The sequence below is a fragment of the Protobothrops mucrosquamatus genome, unplaced genomic scaffold (genome assembly GCF_001527695.2).
Source record: "Protobothrops mucrosquamatus isolate PMUCROS unplaced genomic scaffold, P.Mucros_1.0 scaffold2019, whole genome shotgun sequence".
NCBI lineage: Eukaryota > Metazoa > Chordata > Lepidosauria > Squamata > Viperidae > Protobothrops > Protobothrops mucrosquamatus.
The window spans coordinates 107,019-129,545 of NW_015388130.1; the positions used below are offsets into that span (position 1 = coordinate 107,019).

At 36.8% G+C, this 22,527-nt stretch overlaps 1 protein-coding gene across 1 annotated transcript; it reads left to right on the plus strand.

Annotated features, from left to right (window-relative positions):
* The first annotated feature begins 2,381 nt into the window (after positions 1–2,381).
* HCFC2 (host cell factor C2) lies at positions 2,382–22,265 on the plus strand. Its single transcript, XM_029285656.1, has 16 exons — positions 2,382–2,548; positions 5,148–5,296; positions 6,089–6,249; positions 6,966–7,174; positions 8,126–8,210; positions 11,196–11,299; positions 12,214–12,402; positions 13,146–13,331; positions 14,683–14,729; positions 15,625–15,742; positions 16,261–16,425; positions 17,999–18,069; positions 18,844–18,981; positions 19,680–19,865; positions 20,606–20,891; positions 22,166–22,265. Exons 1-16 carry the CDS (start codon positions 2,383–2,385, stop codon positions 22,189–22,191), a joined length of 2,286 nt encoding a protein of 761 aa, XP_029141489.1. The 5' UTR covers position 2,382; the 3' UTR covers positions 22,192–22,265.
* Positions 22,266–22,527: the final 262 nt, after the last annotated feature.

Genomic DNA, 22,527 nt, shown 5'->3' on the forward strand with positions numbered 1-22,527 from the left:
TATTAGGCATATACTTTCAGAAGCTGCATCTTGTTGGAAAAAGTGTCACCTAACTCCTTCTGATGCAGACTAATACAATCATAAACTAACCCAGTTCTCCTACTACAGTTAAAGAGGGTGTGGCCTAAGAGGAAATTTAATTACAATAGAGGTAGCAGGACCATTTTGCCCAACGGGTCTATATTTTTTGCATGAATCCAAATTAAAACATTCCCAACAATTTTCTAATAGAACAGACCTAGAAGAGAAAACACTCGACTTCCCTGAGAAAATAAAAGGGATAGGAAAGTTATGTGAGAAAACTGTACCTCAGCTTTCTAACCATCATGCTGAACAGGATTTTCTTATACATATATTTGCACAACTCTCCTTATCATTCCGATCTGAACTCACTCTATTAATTCAAATATCTGATATCGTACAAAGACAAATTTTGTGTAGCTCTGTCATGTCCAGATCGGTTGCACTATGATATACTACACACAGAATTACCTTGAAGAAAAGTACAAAAATTACATGTGAAGAAAGGGATAGGAAAATCTTTTCTTTAAAAAAAAAACTCTTTAATGATTCTCTTTATTTCTGAGCTCAGCTCAAGATATTTATTGCTTCTCTTGTGCTTCTGTTGTGGTTTTAACAATTAACAAAGTATCTGATTTTAGACTATGGACCACTGTGATAGGTCCATTAATTTAGAAAGATTAAAATATGTTAATAAACTAGAAATGCAAGATTAAAATATGTTAATAAATTTAAATAATTGTTTGAAGATGTTTAATGGGAAGCTGTATCATTTCAAATGAATACTGTACATAAACATTGGTTCAGTCAATCTGGCCGCTATATGGACAGCAACAATGGCCTTGCAGTTTGTTAATAAGCCCAATGTTTAGCGTATGTTCCCTAAATTAGGGGTTCCTAACTCCCGGGCCATGGACAGTATCAGTCTGTGGCCTGTTAAGAACTGGGCCATGCAAGCTTCATCTGCATGCGTGGGATCTAGGTTGTGAGTCAAACCCCCACCCCCACCACCCCGTCTATGGAAGACAATTTTTCTTCCAAAAATCAGTTCCCTGGTGCCAGAAAGGTTGAGGGCCGCTGCTCTACATAATATATAGAACAATGTTTACACTGTACGGTAATGTGCAGATGCATGTATTAAAAACACAATTTTGCACTCCCAGGAACCAAGCTAGTCTTTAGCTTAAGGCATATGATAATGGCTGGATAGGTGCTCAGGCATATATGTGTGGTGGCATTTTGAACACCACTTTTTAGACAAACCAGAGCTGTGGGTCTCCCTCAAAGTACAACTTTCTGCCAGCTCATCTAAGCTACCTCTAAGGCTGCACTACACCTGATACTGCTGTGCTCGACAGATGCTAAGGTAAAGGCAAAACATACAGATTTTAGAGTCCAGACCAGATGGATTAGGCATACTTGCTGTGGTGTTGCTTGCTTATAGAAATGAGCTCAATCACCCTGGAAACATCTTGCTGCAACATGTATTGTATAGCTACTGGAAAACTGTTGCCTTCTGGTGATTGTCTGGGTTTTTGCAACCCAGACTTCATATCTCCATGTACATCTGCATTTATGGAGTGATAAGGAAACTACATTATGTCTTCTCGGGAGTCTTTCCAACAATTATTAGCACGAGAAGAAAGATGTTTTAATGCCCTAATCTTGAATCCGAATGGTTTTTTACATTTCCAGGTAGATTAGCTTTAAACAAATAACCATTTTGTTCCTACCCAGTAGAAGCAATGAATGGCAATTGTGCAAGTACTCAAGAAGACAAGACTCCAGGTTCAGTAATTTAACACAGTACCCTTAGGGTACAACCGTTGCAAAATAATCTACCCGTACCATGACCCAACATTCTACTCTCAGATAACATCTCAAAAAAATGTAGAATTTAGCATTCATTTTCTGCTTAGCTGTAGCGAGAAGCATATTCATAAAGCTAGAGAAGCTATGGCCATTTAGTAATATTATGATTATGGTTGGTCGCTGTCAGCCAGGCGTTTAGATTGTTTGGCATTTTTATTCCCCGATCGAGTCCTTCCCAAAGACCTGGGTTTAGGCAGATATCGTTGTTTGATGGCATTAAACATATCATCGCAGGATGCGAGATGCTAGTTATTACTATTGTGGTCGGCCGTATTATTATTATTATTATTATTATTATTATTATTATTATTATTATTATTATTATTATTATTATTATTATTATTATTATTATTATTATTATTACGGCTGCTGCAGCTCCATTCCACGTACTTCCCCCATGCCGGCCATGCTCTGCTTGGCTTCCTCGGCAAACTCCCCAGCAGCTGCCTCGGCCCCCGCCGCGGTGCATTGTGGGCGTGGGCGGATAAAATGGCGGCAGGCGCCGCTGCCCTGAATTGGAGGCGCGTTTCTTCCTTCACGGGGCCGGTCCCCCGATCCCGGCATGGCCATCGCGCCGTGGCGATCCGCGAGCTGGTCATCATCTTTGGGGGCGGCAACGAAGGCATCGCCGATGAGCTGCATGTGTACAACACGGGTGCGCAACGGGGGAAGAAGGGAGAGAAGCAGGGCGGGCTCGGTTGCCACGGCGGGGCGCTTCTCCCGCAGCAGTAACTGCTGCTGTTTCTGTAGCCGCGAGGGCCTTCGGCGTGGTGGCCTCGGCGTCCGGCTGGACGGGAGGGAGGACGTGTCTACGAGGCGGCGGCGGCGGATGGGTGGGGGCGTCCAGTGATTCGCTGGGGATGCTGGGGGTTGGGAGTTTGCGCTGGGGTTTCAGCCCTCTGCCCTGGCGTAGCTTCGTGTCGGACCGGAATTTCTGCCCTCGTTCCCTGTTGGGCTTTAAAGGGACACTGAGGACGTGTGAATTCGCTGACACGGAACCGGCCTTCTGCGGGTTAATCGAAGGGAAGAGGCTCCGAAGCAGTTTTCGCTCAAGGGCATCTACGCCGCTCTTGGTTACCACCGGAGGTTTAGTTCTTGTTCTCTGGGCTGAACTTGTTGTATAGCCCTTTTCCCTCTTTTATAACCTCGGTGGGAGTGCAGATTGGCGACTGGAAGGTGGGAAACAGCCTTATCAGATTGCCTTGGCAAGATGCACTCAACCACAAATTTTAGCTTAATGTGTTGGCCATAAAGTGCACCAATGTAGAAAATTGAGTCAATGCAGAAAATTGAGTTAACAGGTTAATTCCATTGTTACATTAACTTTGGGTGTATTGCTTTATATTTGCTTTATAGTTCCTATTTCCAAGGGCATAATCTTAGTGCCTGCAAGCACCTTTATTTTTTTGTCATAAATGACTTATTCAAGCAAGGAATTACTATCTTAGAAAGTGTGGTAGAAGCAGGGAATGGAAGGTATTTTAGGGTCTGAGGTATACTGTATATATCTTTTTGTGCTGAGGGTATGCATGTGCACACATACATGGGCACACAAGATAAGTACTAGTGAGGACTAGCTATATAATTTTGCAGATTTCTGTTCCCATAACGTATAGCATACCTCTATTAGATGAGGATGGACTAATTTTTGTCTTTCATAACTTTGCTTGATGGTGATGCTAATCAGAAATCAGATAATCAGAGATGTGTGGTCTGAATAAAGATGAATATAACAGTTAAAAAAGTCATTGTTTCCAGAGATAAGGAAGATTTATATAAAGCAATGCATAATAAAGAATATGAGCAATGTAGGTGTATAAATTATAGATAGGATGTAGGTAATAAAGATAAAAGTAGCATGTTGAGAACTGCAAAGTCATCAAAACACTTTTTCTATTAACTTTGATTAACCATGTAAAATACTTACAATTTATAATGCTTTCATCACAGAGAGATTGTGAGTTATTGTATGATTTATTTCAATTAAGCTTTCCAATAAAATGCTTTGGGTCAGGATAATGAAAAAATATTGTGAATCTGTATTAAAAATAGATTATATTGCTATAAGCATGGGTCAAGAAGTGAGAAAATATTTGGTGAGAATATGTGAAAGAATTTGAAACTGTATTAAGATATAAAGTAGAATACTGAGTCCTAGGAAAAGATAGGTGCCCAACAATTTTGTATTGAGAGGTTGTGAGTGGAAAGTATAATTTGTCAATTTGTACATGGGGAATGAAGGCGGTAGCTGGAAGGAATATGCAGTAACAGATTTGAATCTTGATTATAGGCCACCAAACAGGTTTGTATAGGTCAGTGATGGCGAACCTTTTAGAAACCAAGTGCCCAAACTGCAACCCAAAACCCATTTATGCATTGTCGGGTGCCAGGTGGATGTGGCCCATTGGGTGGGTGTGGCTGCGGTGGTAACAGCAGACTGGGTGGGACTAAAAAGTTCAATCAATCAATTCCAACTTTTTAAGATCTTTTTTTCCCTGCAAGAAGTTGAAGTTGACTGATTGATTGAATCTTTTTTTTTTGTACATGGCGGCGGAGGCCTAAAGGGAAAAGGTTTTATAAAACCCAGCTGAAGGCCTAGGACCGGGGTAATGGCATGTGTGCCCACCGAGAGGGCTCTGAGTGCCGCCTCTGGCACCCGTGCCATAGGTTCGCCACGACTGGTATAGGTAGTCCGCAACTTACAACCTTTTGTTTAGTGACCATCTGAAATTTTAACGGCATTGAAAAAAATGATTTAGGAGCGTTTTTCACATGACTGTTGCAGCATCCTCATCATGCGATCAAAATTGGGATCTTTGGCAACTCCATACTTTGCATGGAGTTTTGAAGTTCAAAATTGTGTGATCAAATTATCCCAATCCCTGCCTTAGGTTATTCTGCTAAAATGAAAACTGGTAATTTGGTATGGATATTTGTACAAAAAGATTTTTACCTCTGTTTTATTTAAACAGTTATCTCAATGTTTTATTACATAAATGCCCATCTTTTGCACTAGGTTCTAATTGGCAGATCTTGAGACTGATTGGAAAGTAAAAAGTCAAACAGTTTTCACTTTCCAGATGAAGAAAGGAATAGTGTTTTGTTTAAGAATGCAAGGTTCAAAACCTAATAAAATTAGTGAATATTAAAGTCCCATTATTAAATGTAGGGGTTCTGTGTTTAAATTTTTGGGTGCCACCCGGAATTACTATTAATTCTGACCTAGGGCCATTTTTGTGTGTCTTTTGATGCAGCCACAAACCAATGGTTTCTTCCTGCTGTCAGAGGAGATATTCCACCAGGTTGTGCAGCCCATGGATTTGTCTGTGATGGTACCAGAATATTAGTTTTTGGAGGAATGGTTGAATATGGAAGATATAGTAATGATTTGTATGAACTACAGGTACTGAATGATTGATTTTCACAGTTATTTAACTAGGTTGAGAATCCTGGTATCATTTAATAAATTCTTAAATGGATGCCTATATTGTACATATTAAAATTGGAAGAGATTGATATAATGATTTAGAAACCACAAGTCCTGCCTTAACTGCAAAGCCAACTGGGTAATCTTGGGCTAGTAAGTCTCTCTTAGCCCTAGGAAGGAGGCAATAGTAAACCATTTCTGTAAAACCTTGCTAAGAAGATTGCAAGGACTGTCCATGCAGTCACCACAAATCATCATAGACACCACTACCACCACCAAAAGGAATACATATTATTTATAGTGGTGCATGGAATTGATACATGGAAACAATATTTAGTGCTCCTGTTCATGTCTGTTGATAGTATCAAGCTGACTTGGGATTTCCTTTGAAACTTTTGCCAGATAGAATCTGGAAGGTAAAATAAGCAAATCCTTATCTTTTGGATCCTGGAATGTCATCCATAGATAATAATGCACTTTCTAACACATTCTTTGGTGACTATTAAGCATGCTACTTTACTTTTTTTAAAAATGTAAAAGCTAGCATGCTGGAAATGAAAGAACCAGCTCCTTCATAATGTTTATTTCCATTAATGTCTCTGGTCCTCGTGTAGTTTCTAGAGGCATTTTTAGAAAATTAATTGACTGAAGCCCAGTGCTTTGCTTACTTCTGGTGGATGAGAGTTTGGTGACTGGCAGTCACAGTAGCGGTAATTTTGTAAACAATTTTGCTTGCATTTCTCAACATTCTCTTTTTCCATCTACAAGGCAAGTCGATGGCTGTGGAAAAAAATGAGACCTCAGCCCCCTTCAGCAGGTTTGCCTCCATGCCCTCGCCTTGGCCATAGCTTCTGTCTGTATGGCAACAAGTGTTACTTATTTGGTGGACTGGCAAATGAGAGCGAAGACTCAAACAATAACATTCCCAGGTATGCTGATGAGTTTGGAACAGAATATTAGTATGACTTGTTTAGGTTTTCTTACTTTTAAAAAGTTATACGGTAAAAACAGAATGTACATAGTGAGCCTATTTAGTGTTCATATCTATTCATAATTACTAATATCAAGGAGAAAGATTGGCAATCAACTGTCAAACTGATCATCCTTAAATCCAGAAATATGAAATACTAATATAAGCTTGATACTTAAAAATAACAATAAAAGCATGCTTATTAGTAGTATTTGGAGCAGTTTACATTAAGATTATTTTAAACGTATAATGATACATGGTTTAATGGTTTTCATTAATCGATCAGAGCTAATTAGTGACATTTGAAAACCTCTTAGTTTTGCTTTAGCATCTTAAGTTGCAGTGTCTGTACATATTTCAATTTCTTTGTTATTTAGCCTATACTTATACTAATCTAAAAGTTGGGGCTCTATCCCATCCCTTTTAAAATTGGCATAGTGAATAAAAATGTTTTAAAATGCTTGTGGAAGACATAATTTTGACAAATCTCTAGGAGAGGACAGTTCTACATTATTTTTCTTTTTGAAAACTGTTTTTATAAACGTTTAATATATCCTTTGCAAAAAAACCGCATTGTTGTAAAAAAACAGGGGATTACATTGACAAATAGAAGTTTTTTTTATGGTAGTGCCATAGAAAGTTATTGGCATTTTCTGTATTTGTAACCCACATTAGATATTTAAATGATTTCTATGAATTGGAGCTGCAGCATGGATCGGGAGTCCTAGGCTGGGGTATTCCATTGACCAGAGGAGTTTTGCCCTCTCCCAGAGAATCGCACACAGCTGTTATATACTGTAAAAAAGACTTGGGAAATCCAAAAATGTTTCTATTTGGAGGGATGTCTGGTTGCCGGCTTAATGACCTTTGGGAGCTTGATATAGGTGAGTATAGTTGCAAATAAAATTGTGTGAGTTATTTTTAAAAAATACACTAAGGAATAATTAATTCTGAAGGATTTGTTGTGTGATGGGAAAGTTTGCATCACCTTGTAAATTTATTCTTAAACTTCAACTCTACCTGAATGCTGTTTCATACAGTACACAGCAAAATAAACTATTTGCCCCTAATGGATTACAGCCATTCCTAGGTTTCATCAAAAGTAGATGTGATTTTTTAAAAAATCTATTTTGGTGTTAAGTTTTAATAACACCACAATTATTTTTAAACTCATTTTTCAAAAGAATTTTGAAATATTGTTTCTTTGAGAAATCATTTAAAAGCAAAATAGTCTTGATTAAATGTTTTGAGGGATGGCTTTGTCCTTTAACACTTGTTTTGCAAATACAATAATAATTGGTAGGATATCACAGATTCTAGAATTGAATGTGGATAATAATGGACAGGTGTGATAAGAAAAGTTCCATTTCCATAACTCAAAAGATCTTGCTTGAGGGATGAAATGCAAGTGTAAAACTAATGATAGCAATTTTTATTTTTATTTTGGTTGGCTATAATCTTCCATAAAACTTTATATTTTGAATTTGATTCTGAAAAGGCTAAGAAAGATTACCAATTTTCATAGCAAGTGGCTCTGAAAAATAAGTGTTCCACCATTTAAAATAGTACCTTCATATATGTTGTAACTAACTTTTTGTGCCTACAAATATACGTTTCAAAAATAACCCTCTTTAGCATCTGTCTGTGCACGACAAATTTCCTGAAGTCTGAAAAACAATATCTTATGTCTTACATAAATGTTCATGAAGTAATTAAATGTTCATATAATTTTTATTGGGAGTCAGCTAGAGATGGTTAGAAGATGGACGGGTATATAAATGTTATAAATAAATAATCCCTTCTATATGATTTCTCTGTTTTTTTCCTCTTAATAGAGACAATGACTTGGTCGAAACCAGAAACTAAAGGAACAGTGCCACTTCCCCGTAGTCTACATACAGCCAGTGTAATAGGAAACAAGTATGTCTGTTGTTAAAAGCTCACCTATAGAAAGGTACACCTAGTAGGAGACTGTTACTCTAGTGTTTGTATTTAGGGATCCTGCTTTTATGTGAAATGTAGTGAGTTTCAGCCCTGTGAGAAAGACTGCCTGCAGATTAGGGGATCTTACAATAGGCCTCCAGGAAACCAAAATGGATTTCTTAAACATATGTTTTTTATTTGGGGACATATAATCCTCTGTGCATGACTTCAGATTTAATTAAAAAGCCCATTACATCTTCTAGAAAAGAAAAGAAAAAAGAAAAGAAAAGAAAAGAAAAGGAGCTTTGAAAATAGGGAAAGGCTTACTTATGCATAATACATGTTGTTGCATTAGGAGAGAAAACAACTTTATAGAATAAAGTAGCATAAGAGTAATTCTAATATCATATTTCTAGAAGTTGCAATTTAATACTGTAAACCAATCCATAAAGTTTGTTTAAGCTGTTGCAGAGTTATTCATGATAAATAAGAACTTGTAGTTGATTGTTATCATTGATAATACTGCTTTTTTATAACCTATGTATTTTTTGCCCTATTATGTCACTGAAGATAGGGACTATACAATGTAGCATATATTCTTGTGTCTATTTAACCTCATTCCTCAAGCATACATTTTTTGAGCATTACATTTCTATTTAAGTTTGAATCATGTGGGTCCATTCAGATCTCCATAGCAGTGTTTTCAACCTTGGCAACTTTAAGATCTTTGGATTTCAGTCTCAGAATTCTCCATAGTGGCTGGGGAATTCTGGGTGTTGAAGTCCAGATGTCTTAAAGTTGCCATGGTTGAGGAACATTACTCCAGGGGATGCTATTCTACAGGGCAAGTACTGCCACTGAGAAGACATAGCTCCAGGGTCCAACAAGATGACATTGTTTGATGGAGGGCACCTGGAGCATGCCCTCTCTACTAGATCTGGTGGGCCAAACAGAAACAATAGGAGAAAGGTGATCCTGCAAGAAGTTGGCCCCATGCCATGAGAGCTTTACAGATAACAATCAGCTACTTGAATTACACCCGGAAGCCTTCTGAGAGCCAATGCCACTTGCGGAGCAATAGTATTTGGAGGACATAACACGAAATACCAAAAACTGCCTATGCTGTTGCATTCTGGAGCAGCTGCAGATTCTGAGTGTTCTTCAAGGGTAGCCCCATCTAGAATAAGTTACAATGATCCAAAGAGGAGGTGACTAATGGATAGCTTTTAGGTTCAGGAATGGGTACAACTGGAACACTAGATGAGTCTGTATAAAAGCTACCCTGGCAATGGCTGCCAAGTATTCTTTGATCACCCCCAATCTTCCTTTTTTGCATTTCATGAATATTGTCTTCTTACATAAAACATTCAAACAAATTATTGATTAGCTATATTGCTACAGAATCCAATGCCCTCATATCATTTACTAGATTCTTGTGTTTCATTCAGTTTTCAGAATGAAAAAGCAATATATACATAACCATTCATTGGATATAATCCCTTCTTGTCACCTACTCATAACTGAAGAACATTGTTAAAATTAAATATGTATAATGTTGAAATTAAATGTGTATAATTGTGCCATAAGGGAATGTATCTAATGATCTAATACAGAGGCCTCCAACCTTTTGGGCACCAGGGACCAGTTCCATGGAGAGAGGTTTTTGTGTGGACCGGAGGGGGCGTGGGTTCATGTGCTGCCTGCATCTCGCGCAGCTCGCAGATGGGGCTTTGCTTATTTGCACGGCCCGGTTTCTGGCATGCCACGGACCGGGGGTTGGGGACCCCTGATCTAATGTATCAATGATTAGATTTAGTAATAGATGATAACAGATACTATGAGAGTTTGGTATGATGTTTATGTGTACCTCCAAATTAGCCTTGACTCCAGGCAATTGCCTAGACAAGTCCCTACAGTTTTCTTAACAACATTTTTGAATGTGTTTTGCTCTTGCCTCTTTCCTAGGGCTGAAAGGGAGTGACTAGCCCAAAGTTCCCCAGCTGACTTTGTGCCTAAAAAGTACTAGAATTTAGTTTCAGGTCTCATACTTTTAACTACACCACCACACTGACTCTCTACTGTCATATGGTCACATATAAAGATGGTGGACTATGGAGTTCAGCCACCTCGTGAGGGAAACATTATCACGTTCTTCATTAGTATGGCCTAGTTTGGCTTGTTGTTAGAAATGATCAGATTTTAAAATAGTTTGTATCATCTAGTTTGTATCACCATTCAGAAGGCATGTAGTAATTCTGTATTCTTTTTAAAAAATGATTTTCTGTGTGGAAAAAAAGATAAGAAAATAAGGGAAAGATAGTATTTGGATCTCCCTCTCCATAAAATTCTGAATGAAACAGTAATTTCATGATTTGAGAAAGATTGTTTGAAAGAAGCCAAGTCCTCTTTCAGTTAGCCAAGTATAATTCTGTAATATTCTCTGTCCAAATATTATGGTGTTTTAATGTATGTTTTTATATTAATTCATGCTTATGGCACAATAAGCAAACATCATGCTAAGCTACAATGTGATGTTTGCTTTAAGCCTAGTAAGCCATTGATTTATGGCTCAACGTATTCATAATTTCAATAAATCATGGCTGAATAAGCCATAGTTGAATGCAAATTATAAAGCCAGTTGAAATTGTTCTATTCTTTCAAAACTAAGGCATAACACAAATAAATTAATACTATATTATTTTAATGAAGCTTCTAAAGCAACTGTAATAGTCAGTTTTGTATTAATATCTTCTTTAAAATCTAGTAAGTAAAGACATTGGCTCTTACTTAAATTCTCTTAATGTGTTTTACTGTATGGCTTGGGAGGAGTAGAGAAATGGGAAAGGGTATTAAGATCAAATTTTTAGTTAGGAACTAGTTTCTGTATAATTTGTAAGATGAAATGAAGCTTGGAAATTAATTGTACGTATACCCTCTCTCACTTTGTTCCTGTTTTCGCCCTCTATGTTCTTATATTTGCAGAATGTACATTTTTGGTGGATGGATCCCACAGAGTACAGATGAGAGCCTCCCTGCTCAAGATGGGGAATGGAAATGTACTGGTTCATTTTCCTACTTAAATTTAGGTTAGTATACTTCATTTTTGTCCCTTACCGAATAACTCTGCATACCACTTATATTTGCATATAACCTTCTATCATGTTTCTACATTGTTCATAGAGGGATTCCACTATATTGGATAATATAATATGGCTATGTTCTTAAAATAATACTGGAAATTGTAACAAGTGTTAAAACAATACATTTAATTTATATCACTCAATGTTATAATAAAATGTTATTTTGTTTTCTACCCCCAATGAAGAGTGGTAAGAATGAATTTGCTCATTATGAGTTAGTGTAGAGTTAATTTGTCAAATCCTAATACAGTCAAATATTAATTTGTTAACTTGGAGTAGGGATTTTGGTTTTAGTATTGACCTACATATCTGGCAAGAACTGTGGGAAAGAAATAGGAAACTCACCTTAGCTACCTCATATAAGGAAAATCTTTACAAGATGTTTTACAGATGGCATTTCCCACCCGTAAGGTTAGCTAAAATGTGTTCGAACATCTCACCCCTATGCTGGAAATGTAAAACNGCAAAAATGGAAGAGTAAGGAAATTCCCACAGAGGAAGAGTTAATACATAAAATATTAGCATGTGCAGAAATGGACAGGCTCACAATGATACTAAAAGATAAATGTGGATCAATTTTTTTTGAAACCTGGGATAAATTTTACCGCTGGAGGAATTTGAAAAGGGCGGCTGGGATTAAAGACGAATGTTAAGATAGAAATATATGTTACTTTAGAATAGATAATGTATATAAAATTTAATGTATATGTAGAGATAATGAATTGATTGTAAAATATGGTATAATCTGATAAGAATGTATATACTGGAATGTCACGTCAAATCCAATGTTTTTTTTAATTGTTTTATAAATAAAAAGTTTTAAAAAAAATATTAATTTGTTTTATTCAATTTGTTATCAGATACTTTAGAATGGATAAATCTAATCCCAGATTGCCAAGAAGATAAAAACAATTTGTTACCAGGTCCAAGAGCTGGCCACTGCACAGTCATTGTCGGCTCTCGCTTGTATATATGGAGTGGCAGAGATGGCTATAGGAAAGCTTGGAACAATCAAGTTTGCTGCAAGGATCTTTGGTATTTAGATACAGGTGAATAATCTCCTAATACTTTCTGATAATATTATTGATGGTGATTAAAAACCTGGGCAAATTTAAATGTATTTGATTTTCTGTTTTTGAAATTTAAAAAAATCATCTAGTGTAAATATGCAAGAATTGCTTTGAACTGAGCATCCACACTTAGGTTGAATTTCACAGTCCACAAGGTTGAAACATGGTTAGTTTGTTGTTTAGTGTTATGAGAACCCTGGCAGTTAAGTTAGTTCAGTAAATAATGACTCACTAAACTACGAATTTGCACATTGAACATAATCCTATGGTTGATTCAGTTATAATTTCTGCTTTGTAGTTTGAAGAATTAAGAAAATACTTGAAGCCTTCACCTTTTGCTCTCCAGCTTACATATTTGAGCAAACCATCATTTTTCCATTGTATCATAACTGTCCAAACATGATACTGAGGAATTTTGTGCCTGTACCTTCAGATATCAGAAGGATTCTCTGGGGGAATTCTGGAAGTTGAATTCCACACATCTTTAAAGTTATTGAGATTGAGAAACAGTCTCTGGAGCTTTTGACACCAGAGATAACAGATAGGTTTGGATTACCTTTACAATGTTAATGTACATTCCTTCTCTTCATTTGAGAGTTTGCTGGAATAAATACTTTTTTTCTGTAGCATGCTGTGTGCATAATTCTTGTATTAGAAAGTTTTAAATCTCCTCAAAAAAGACTTACAGTTTATTGTAATTGAATGTATTCTTCTCTTTTAAGAGAAACCACCAGCACCATCACAGGTACAGCTCATCAGAGCTACAACTAATTCATTTCAAGTTAAATGGGATGAAGTTCCTACTGTTGAAGGATACCTTCTTCAACTAAATTTAGATATGTCAACACCTGGTGCAGCTGACATATCCTTTACTGTGACACCTGAACCACAATCATCCTGTGTGCAAGGTAAAATCACACATTTTCCAAAATTAAAGCAAGTTTATAAGTTACATGAGTAAAATAGTTGCATAACTCTTTTTCTGGAATGTCTCTTGTTTGGGATTGATTCTGTTCTAATGTCTGTTCTAAGCTCTTGCTTATCTGTTGGAGGTTGGTGCATGTAATTGCCTAGCCTGTCTTCCTCGGTTCAGGCCATAGCAAGCAAAACAGAAAGTGACAAAGGACCCAGTTGGTCTTACAAAGATTCATTTTATAGAGTAGCTTTCAAATGTCAAAGGAGACTTGAAGTCTTACGACAAACCAAAAGATTCCACAGATGAAAAGAAAACATAATAGGGTTCTCTTGAAGCAACCTGAACCTACTGGTTCTGAACAGTAGGTTCTTTCTCAAAGAAACTTAAAAAGTCAGAATTACATATCTTTAAAAATGTTGTTTGAGCTTCAGATCAACCTATCATATACATCAGACCTGGACATTTTGTGGCCCATGGGCCACATCTGGCCCTTTGGCTGTCCCTGTGTGGCCCATGTGAGATCAACTGGAAGTTACAAAATAAAATGTAAATAAGTGCATTGCAAGAGTGGGAGAAGGAAGCAAGAGCTCTTTTAAATGGCTGGAGAGAGAAGAACAGTGGCCGGGCTGAGAAGAGGCTTCACGCTCCCTCCTCCCTTGACACATGGGCATCAGCAGCAGAATTAAGTTCAGCCTATTGGTTTGGCCATCCATAATAGGCCCAGTTTCTCATGTGCCCTTGGGAAAATAATTGCCCACCCCGATATACACCAACCAAATAATCATAATTGATCAAACTCCATGGTTTTGGAGATGACTAATTTCTCCAGCATTATCAATCTTCATTCCAAGATTGGGGTTGGCTGATCGTTTTTAGTAGAAGATTAAAAAAATGAAAGGCAAAATGCAGTTGTTCCCTGTTTCTTTTTAAAATAATCACCTGAGATAGTGAAAATGTTATTTAGAATTAGACTTTCCCATGCTTTACTGAAGTGTGCCTACTGTCCAGATTGATTAATTCAGGAGTCCCCAACCCCTGGTCCGTGGACTGGCACCGAGCTACAGCATGCCCAAAACCGGGCTGTGCAATAAGTGAAGCTCCATCCATGGGATGCAGGCAGCACGCCAATCCTCACCCCCTCCGGTCTGTGGAAAAACCTCAGAACTGGTCCCTGGTGCCCAAAAGGTTGGAGGCCGCTGGATTAGTTCATCTTGGAATCTGTAGGAAGGTGTTTTCTCCTTTCACTCCTTTAACTATTTGTACATTTACATAGAAGAGGATCCCCTCTCCCCCTTTTCTTATGCAGCAAATTCTAAAATTAATGAATATTGTCGTTCTTCCAGGAACTAAACTGGATCTCCACCCCCAAACTCTCAGTGCCTCAAGCAATGTAAGTTAATACTGTGAAGAATATTATTATGAATTTTCTAAATAATATGAATAAGTGCTTAAAAATGGTAATTTAATAGGTCTATATGATTATTAGCTAACAAATTACCTAGTAGCTGTTTTAAAGCCAAAATACTAATTTTGCCCAATCAAATCTCCTTAGTATTGACTAATTAGCACAACTAAGATGCAAACATTACATATCCAAGGATTCAGCAGTATGGTGATACAACTCACACCAACCAAACAGCCCATCACACCTTTTTTTCATTGCTTTCCTAACTAACAAAGGCATCTTCTGGCAGACCATGCCTATGTACCCACCCTAAAGGCTGTCTAACGCTTGTTCCTCACTCCAAGTTAGAATCTCTCAAACTTCTTTGTATCCTACCCAAAGTACCATCAAACCCATGCTTGCTACCAGACCCACTGGAGAGATATTAGGTCCCTGGACCCAGTTGCTACATGTCACTATTTACATTAGGACTAAAATTCAATGACAACTTTTAGAATGGATTTAGAAGCCTAATGCAAGACTTTTTGAGAATATAAGTTGCATACCCTGCTTGTTTTCTCCTCACACAGCAGCATATGGGAGGATGTAGTAATAGACATCAGTATTCATTTGATTAGGGGCCAAAGGGGATATTTTTTTGTGTTAGCCAGTTAGAGTTCCTCTCCAGCAGAGTGAGCCTATGTGGAACCATGCTCCCCCCTTCAAAAAAAAGTTTAAATATTAGTTCCTATATAGACCATAAAGTATAGAGAGAGTATTAGGCAAAAGATTCATAAAGCTGTTGCTTTCCAACCTGAAGCAGAATCAGGAATGCTTAGATGCTGACAGTCATAATCATAGCAGTTATTACAGAGAAATTGGTGCTGTCTTTTCTTTCTAGGTGCAAATTTCCATTTCAGAGGCTAAAGCCAAGATTCCAGAAACTGAAAATATGAAGAAAAACCATTCCGTTTCCAAAGAGCCCAGTGTCCCTTTATGTTTGCCTGCTAGCACTTTAGGTAAGCAGCACTAAGTTGAAACTTATTTGCCACATGTGATTCCAGATATGTGTGGGATAAGAATGGATGTTAATGTTTTGATTTTTATTAATACCTTTTATTATTATTTTTGTCAATGGAAATAATGTCGAAGCATCAATGGCAGTTAACTTTTATCACATAAGAGTTATCCCGCGGCGAGTTGTCCCACCGTGTGTTGGCTGCAGCAAGATGGCCGTGGCGAGTTGTCCCATTCTGTAAAAATGAGCATACCAGAGAAAACCATGCAGAGACACCCTCTCTTTGATTTGTTTTTAATAGTTTTTAAAATACATTTAATGTGGGTAAGCATTCAAAACAGACATCTTATATAGCCTGAAGATCTAAAACCATGTTATCAAGCCAGTTTGCTGCATGGACATTCCAGCTCCATCTGAAGGAAAAGAATTTCTGTAGAAAACAAACATCTGTTATTTCTGTCTAGGGGTCACATGTGATGGGCTTTTACTTTTCTCTCCTTTCAGGTTCTCAGATGTCAGCAAATCTAAATGAATTACTTGACTTTGATTCAAGAACTTCCCAAGTAGATACTTCTACATCTAGCATAGCCACCACCACACAAAATATAGTAACTCAGCAGGCTGTTAGAACCAACTCATCAAATGGGGCAGCTGCAAAAGATGAAACTCCATTATTAACAACAGGTAGTTCAAACCTGAAAGTCAGAGTGTTTCACCTTTTGTATTTTGAATCATATTCAGAATGGTTTTTCTTTTCATGGTTGTTACAGAATTCCATTTCTTGAATAGCATCAAAATGTACATATATAATATTTTTAACCAAGGTTTTTATAACACATACAGGCAGTGCCTTTGCTTGAATCAATAAACAAGATATTAACCTTAATTTCTCATTTCATTCAGACTGAGATAAAATGATTGCCAAGTTTATACCAAGACAGGCCATTAAACCAGCTTTAAATTGTAGATGAACATGAAGCTGATATTCATATTTTTGAAGTTTAGATGAAATGGGAAGCTAGGGTCGATAGAACAGTTCCCAGTTTTTCTGCATGTGTACAAGTATAAAGATTTGTTCATGCCTTGCCTTATAAAGCAAAATTAAGATCAAATGAGTTCTTTAAGATGCAAATAAGGATATCTGCTCCTAATGTAGATGAGGACGTCTTAAGCCAATCTAATAACCATAAGGCTGTCTTTTAGTTTGCCTTTTCTTTTAACAGGATGAGATCTCTCAAAAGAAATGGTTTAGTTCTCGATGTAATAATTTTATTCAGTTTTTCCCTTATTGTTCTTTCATACCTTGTTTTTTGTTTTGTTTTAAAAAAAAGAATGTTAGGTTTCTTTTAGTTTTCTTCTCAAGTGGAAACAATATATAATTTGGATTGAATGCAGATTTTTTTTTTGCAATTTTTAAACTTCTGATACATATACAGTATATGAAACTATGTTGTATGGATTGAATATAGATATTTGAGTTACAAATAACTATGTGTTTAAAACTGCATTTTTAAAAAACAATGGTACACATTATTGCACATCCGATTAATTTTTTGTTTCAATATATTTAGTTTATATTTTGAATAAAGCTGGGCTATAAATGTCTCAAGTTTTAATTAAGCCATTGGTGCCTAAAATTACAATTTAAACTGTTCACAATACTTAATATTATTCAGCATATTAATATTTGTGTCATGTATTTTTAATATGTTCCAAAAAATGCAGGAGAAGGAACATGTTTTTTTTTAAAGGCTGGAATCTGGTAAATATACAACATCTTGCAAAAGATACCACATGAAAATGTAGGATTTGGAATCTTGGTAGCCCTTGACCACTTTTTAAAAATGAAATTATTTTTATTTAATTTTGTCTGGTCTAAATTTCGGGTGTCAAACTCAATCGTGTCACGTGACGCATTGTGACATATCTTGACATTTTTTGCCTTCGGGGAGCCAGAGTGGGCGTGGCCTACGCATGACGCATCTACCCCGCAGGCCACCAGTTTGACACCCCTGGTCTAACTTGAATTCAGATTATTTTTTTCATTCAGCATATATTTATTTATCTGTTCTTGACAGTCATGCATTGCAGGCAGTTTGTCAGTTGCTTTCCAAATAAAAAGCCAGCATTTTTCTTCTTGCACATAGGACAGAAATTCTATGAAATTTTATCACTGAAAGACGTTTCCAGTGTAATGGATTTCTTTTTGAAAGTCTTTGTACCTGCAGTAAAAGAATTTAAAATATGTTTCTCCTAGTTAAAGAGTCTCCAGTGGCCTCGACTAGAGTCACAGTTATTAACCCACTTGATTCAGCTGTACAATCGCCTGTAAGTACATGACACATTTTGAGCAGCAGATATTGCCAATAAGACTTAGAGAATGATCCGTGTTTATAGGTGTTAGTGGAAACTGAGTCACTCATACCAAACTTGTCAGCTTTTATTCTGTATGTGATTTAATTGCTTATTCTGTAAAATGCATTAATTCAACCTAGCATTGGCAACTATGACATCAAATTAATTTCAGTTGCTATCTTGACTTTTCTGCAGCATAATGCAACATACAATATTTCATAGTGGTTCAATGACTTATAACCACAATTGGGATTGGAATTTTCCATAAGTCATTGTGTCATAAGGTGCGTCAGACCTCATTCTACAATAGTTTTACAGTAGTCATTAAGTGAATCCAGTTCAATGTGTGTTTTTTGCTGGAAATAATCGTAAGTACGTAACCACAGGACACTGCAATTGGTCATAAATGTGAACTGATTGCCTGAGGTGCAGTCACATGACTACAAGAGTCGTTTTACAGATGCGAGTGCAAGCATAAGTTGTAAGTCACTTTTTCCGAGGCCATTGTGACTATGAATGGTCATTGAATTATTGTAAGTCAAGGACTACCTGTGTAAATGGTAATTGACATGTGTAGTACTATCACATAATTTGCTCTCTCCTCCTAGTATTGGTAGGGCTGTCATTATGGGACGGGAGAAAAGATTTAATTCCTTCCACATTCAGGTCTCCAAGACTAAATTGTATATTAGACTCTTGATGAGGAAAACGTCCATACTTTAACAATGCCTACTGCTTGAATTATAGAAAACTTCACCACCAAAGCAGAATGCAAGAATAAGGACACAAGAACGAAAGTGGTATGATGTTGGCATTTTTCAAAGCAACACTGCATTAGTGAGCCAGTTTTATTTGCTGCAAGAAGAAAAAGTTCTTTCCAGCAAGGTCTGTTGGATTTTCTTATTAAATAGTAACAACAAAATTAAGTATGGACGTGATTGGATCTTGGAAAGTTAGATGAAGGAATTAGCAGCTTATGCAAAGAACTAAACAAGCTTGTGCCCTATGCCATTACTAGTTGTTGTGATTTTGGGTTTATTGTATTTACATAGTCTCTTTCTGTCACCAGTTAATTTTAAGAATCTTTCCTCTTTGAATTTGGGAACCCAGTTTTTTCAAGGCAGAGAGTTACATCGGCTTTTATAAAAATGAAATTCAATGTCATTTATTTTGATTAACATTAAAAATCATTAGTATGACTGTCTCCCAAACATGTGTTTAATATTTTCAGTTTGATAACAACTTTTAGATATTTATGGGAGCCACAACCAAGATGTTCAGGGGTACATTTAGCATTTGGGCGTTAAGTTGCATACCTTAATCATTGGATAATATTCTCAAATTAAGCACGCATAAATCTCATTTGCCAAGGTGAGAGAAGGTATATCATACGTTCCACTCTCCCATTTATATCAGCGGATCTTAAGAACATTCAAAGCTGTTTTTGCTTAGTAGGCAGCTGTGCTGGAAAGCTCTTCCTAATAGGAAATTCAGTCTAGATTAGAACATACTAGAGTCTTTAGGATCTGTGTTTTAAGAAAAGCAAATAATTATTTACTTGTTTTCATGTTATTTATGTTTAGGGAGACTATACAGATATTCCAAATGCCAGTTTGTTTAAGAAACAGGATCTCGCTCCTGGCACTTTATACAGGTTCAGGGTTGCTGCAATTAATGGATGCGGTGTAGGACCTTTCAGCAAAATCAGTGAATTTAAAACTTGCATCCCTGGATTTCCTGGAGCACCTTCAATCGTTAAAATTAGCAAGGTAATAACTCTTCCTTCTTTCCTCCCTCTGGGTGTGTAAATCTGAATAGGGAATTTTAACATTCATGGAAGTCTTACAGAAATGAATGTTCTTTGAAAAAACCAGCAATGGTAAAATATGGCATTCTGAGCAAAGTAATTTTGAGTTGACCAAAAGAAACAAAGAAAACACCTCTGAGTGGTCATCAGACTTTTGATACAGTGGTTAACAATATGGATTCTCAATGGAAAAATCTTGCTGTTAAATCTAAGATTGGATTTTGGAGCAACTTTAGTCATGATGTAACTTCTACTTTCGTATCTAGAACCTTAGATATAAATAGCGCATTGTAATATGGTAACTATATTAACAGGTTTACTGCAGATATAACTCAAACACTGTAAGATCTCATAATCTCAATGTAGACATATGTGTTTTGAAGGACAATATTTAATCCCAGATTGGTATATCATGCGAAATCTGTTTTGTTTTTATTGAATAAATCATCAATTGCTCTGTTCACAGATCACACTGTCAGAAACACAGTACATTTGCAGTCTTGAACTGAATTTTTACAACATGCGAATCCAGAATCCAGAAAGCTACATTATAGCTTAGTACAATGTATAAACTAGATAGTGCCTTTGAGTTTTTTGCTCAGTATTGAGCAGCTATACTAATCTGCACATACCTAAAATTAGAGAACAAAATTGCAATTTTTCTCTCTAGAATTGTCAAGTGCGTTTTCACTTCTTCCTTAGAGTGCAGACTGTATTCATCTTTCATGGGAGCCTCCAGTTTCACCTTCAGGAAATATTTTGGAATATTCCGCTTATTTGGCAATAAGAACCACCCAGCTCCATGAAAATCCTAATCAACTTATGTTCATGAAAATCTATTGTGGCCTTAAGACCTCATGCACAGTGACTGCTGCCCAGCTTGCAAATGCTCATGTTGATCATACATCCAAGCCTGCCATTGTGTTCAGGATTTCAGCCAAGAATGAGAGGGGATATGGACCAGCCACACAGGTTCGATGGCTGCAAGGTAAAAATGAGTGATTGCGCCAAATCTTTCTCAATACAGGCAGTCCTCGACCTACGACCACAACTGAGCCCAGAATTTATGTTGCTCAGTGAGGAATTTGTTAAATGAATTTTGCCGCGTTTTACAACTTTTCTTGCCACATTTGTTAAGTGAATCGCTGCAGTTGTTAAATTAGTAACACGGTTGTTAAGTGAATCTGGCTTCCCCATTGATTTTGCTTGTCAGAAGGCCACAAAAGATGATCACATGACCCTGGGTCACTGCAACTGTCATAAATATGAATCAGTTGTCAAGCATCTGAAGGTAAATCACGTGACCCTGGGGGATGCTGCAACGGTCTTAAATGTGAAAAATGATCATAAGTCATTTTTTCAGTGCCACTGTAACTTTGAATCATCACTAAATGAACTGTTGTAAGTCGAGGACCACCTATGATATGTGAAAAAATATTTTTCAAGAATATATTTGACAAATTTTCAGATTTTAACTATGTAGTGTAGCTTCAGTAGCCTTAACAATATTTCTTTGTTCAGACAGTTAACCAACAAATCAAATAAGTCTGCACCATGTAGCAAGTCTGCTAATACAACTTGAGAAGGTAAAGTTGTGTGTCTTTGACTACCAGCATTTGCCTCCTCTTGTTCAGGGAATTCTAGGATTTATAGATAGCATCCCACCATAACTTACCTAAGTACACCTATCTATCAACACCATCCCTTGTTTTTTAAAAAAAACAACTTTTAAAACTTCTGTTGTGTGGAGAATAAAGTCATCTACACACAGCTTCTTGGCGCTCTAGAATACCGCCCTCATGAGCAAAGATTATAGCAGCATTTTAACCTGGAATATGATAGGCAACAGGAGACATGACAAAAATATATAAACTGTGTATGTTTAAGTTGAGTAAAGAAATACTTTTTTTAATCATTCATGAACTTCCCTAAAAAGAAATACAGGGAAGTTCATGAATGATTAAAAAAAGTATTTCTTTACTCAACTTAAACATACACAGTTTATAACTCTGCCCATTTTTTATAGTTGCTCTACTACTACATTTTTTTAGCCCTACCAAAAAAAGTCATATGTGGCCCATAACTACCAAAAGTTACATATCCCTGTTTTATTCAAAGTATAGAGCATCAGTGAACAATTTGGTATATAATGTTCCATTTGGATAGTCAAGAATAAAGCCAGTTCTCAGGTTACAAAGAAATTTTATGGAAAGCCTGTTCTGAATGCTTGAAGATGTAACCAAACTTTCTTTTTCCTTACAGAAATGAAAACATCAAGCTCAAAGTAGAAGCAGGTTATTACACTGCGAATGGTGAATTAGCAGTTAGTACTCTTGAAGTTTTGTGAATCTTCCAAATATTTCACTTTATGCCAGCTTGAGATCAGCATGGTACAGTCTTGAAAAACTGGGCCTATAGTGACCACATTTTTTGGTAGTACTTTATCCAGCATGGTCATTGGCTACTATCCAGAAGGTTATGTCATCATCTGAATTTTTGGAGAGTCTTCCTTACAACATCTCCTAACACAGAGATCCCCAGTTGTGTTAGCTTCCAACACATAGGAAAGGGCCATAGCTCAATGACTGAGCATGTGCCTTGCATGTGAAAGGTGCCAAGGGTAA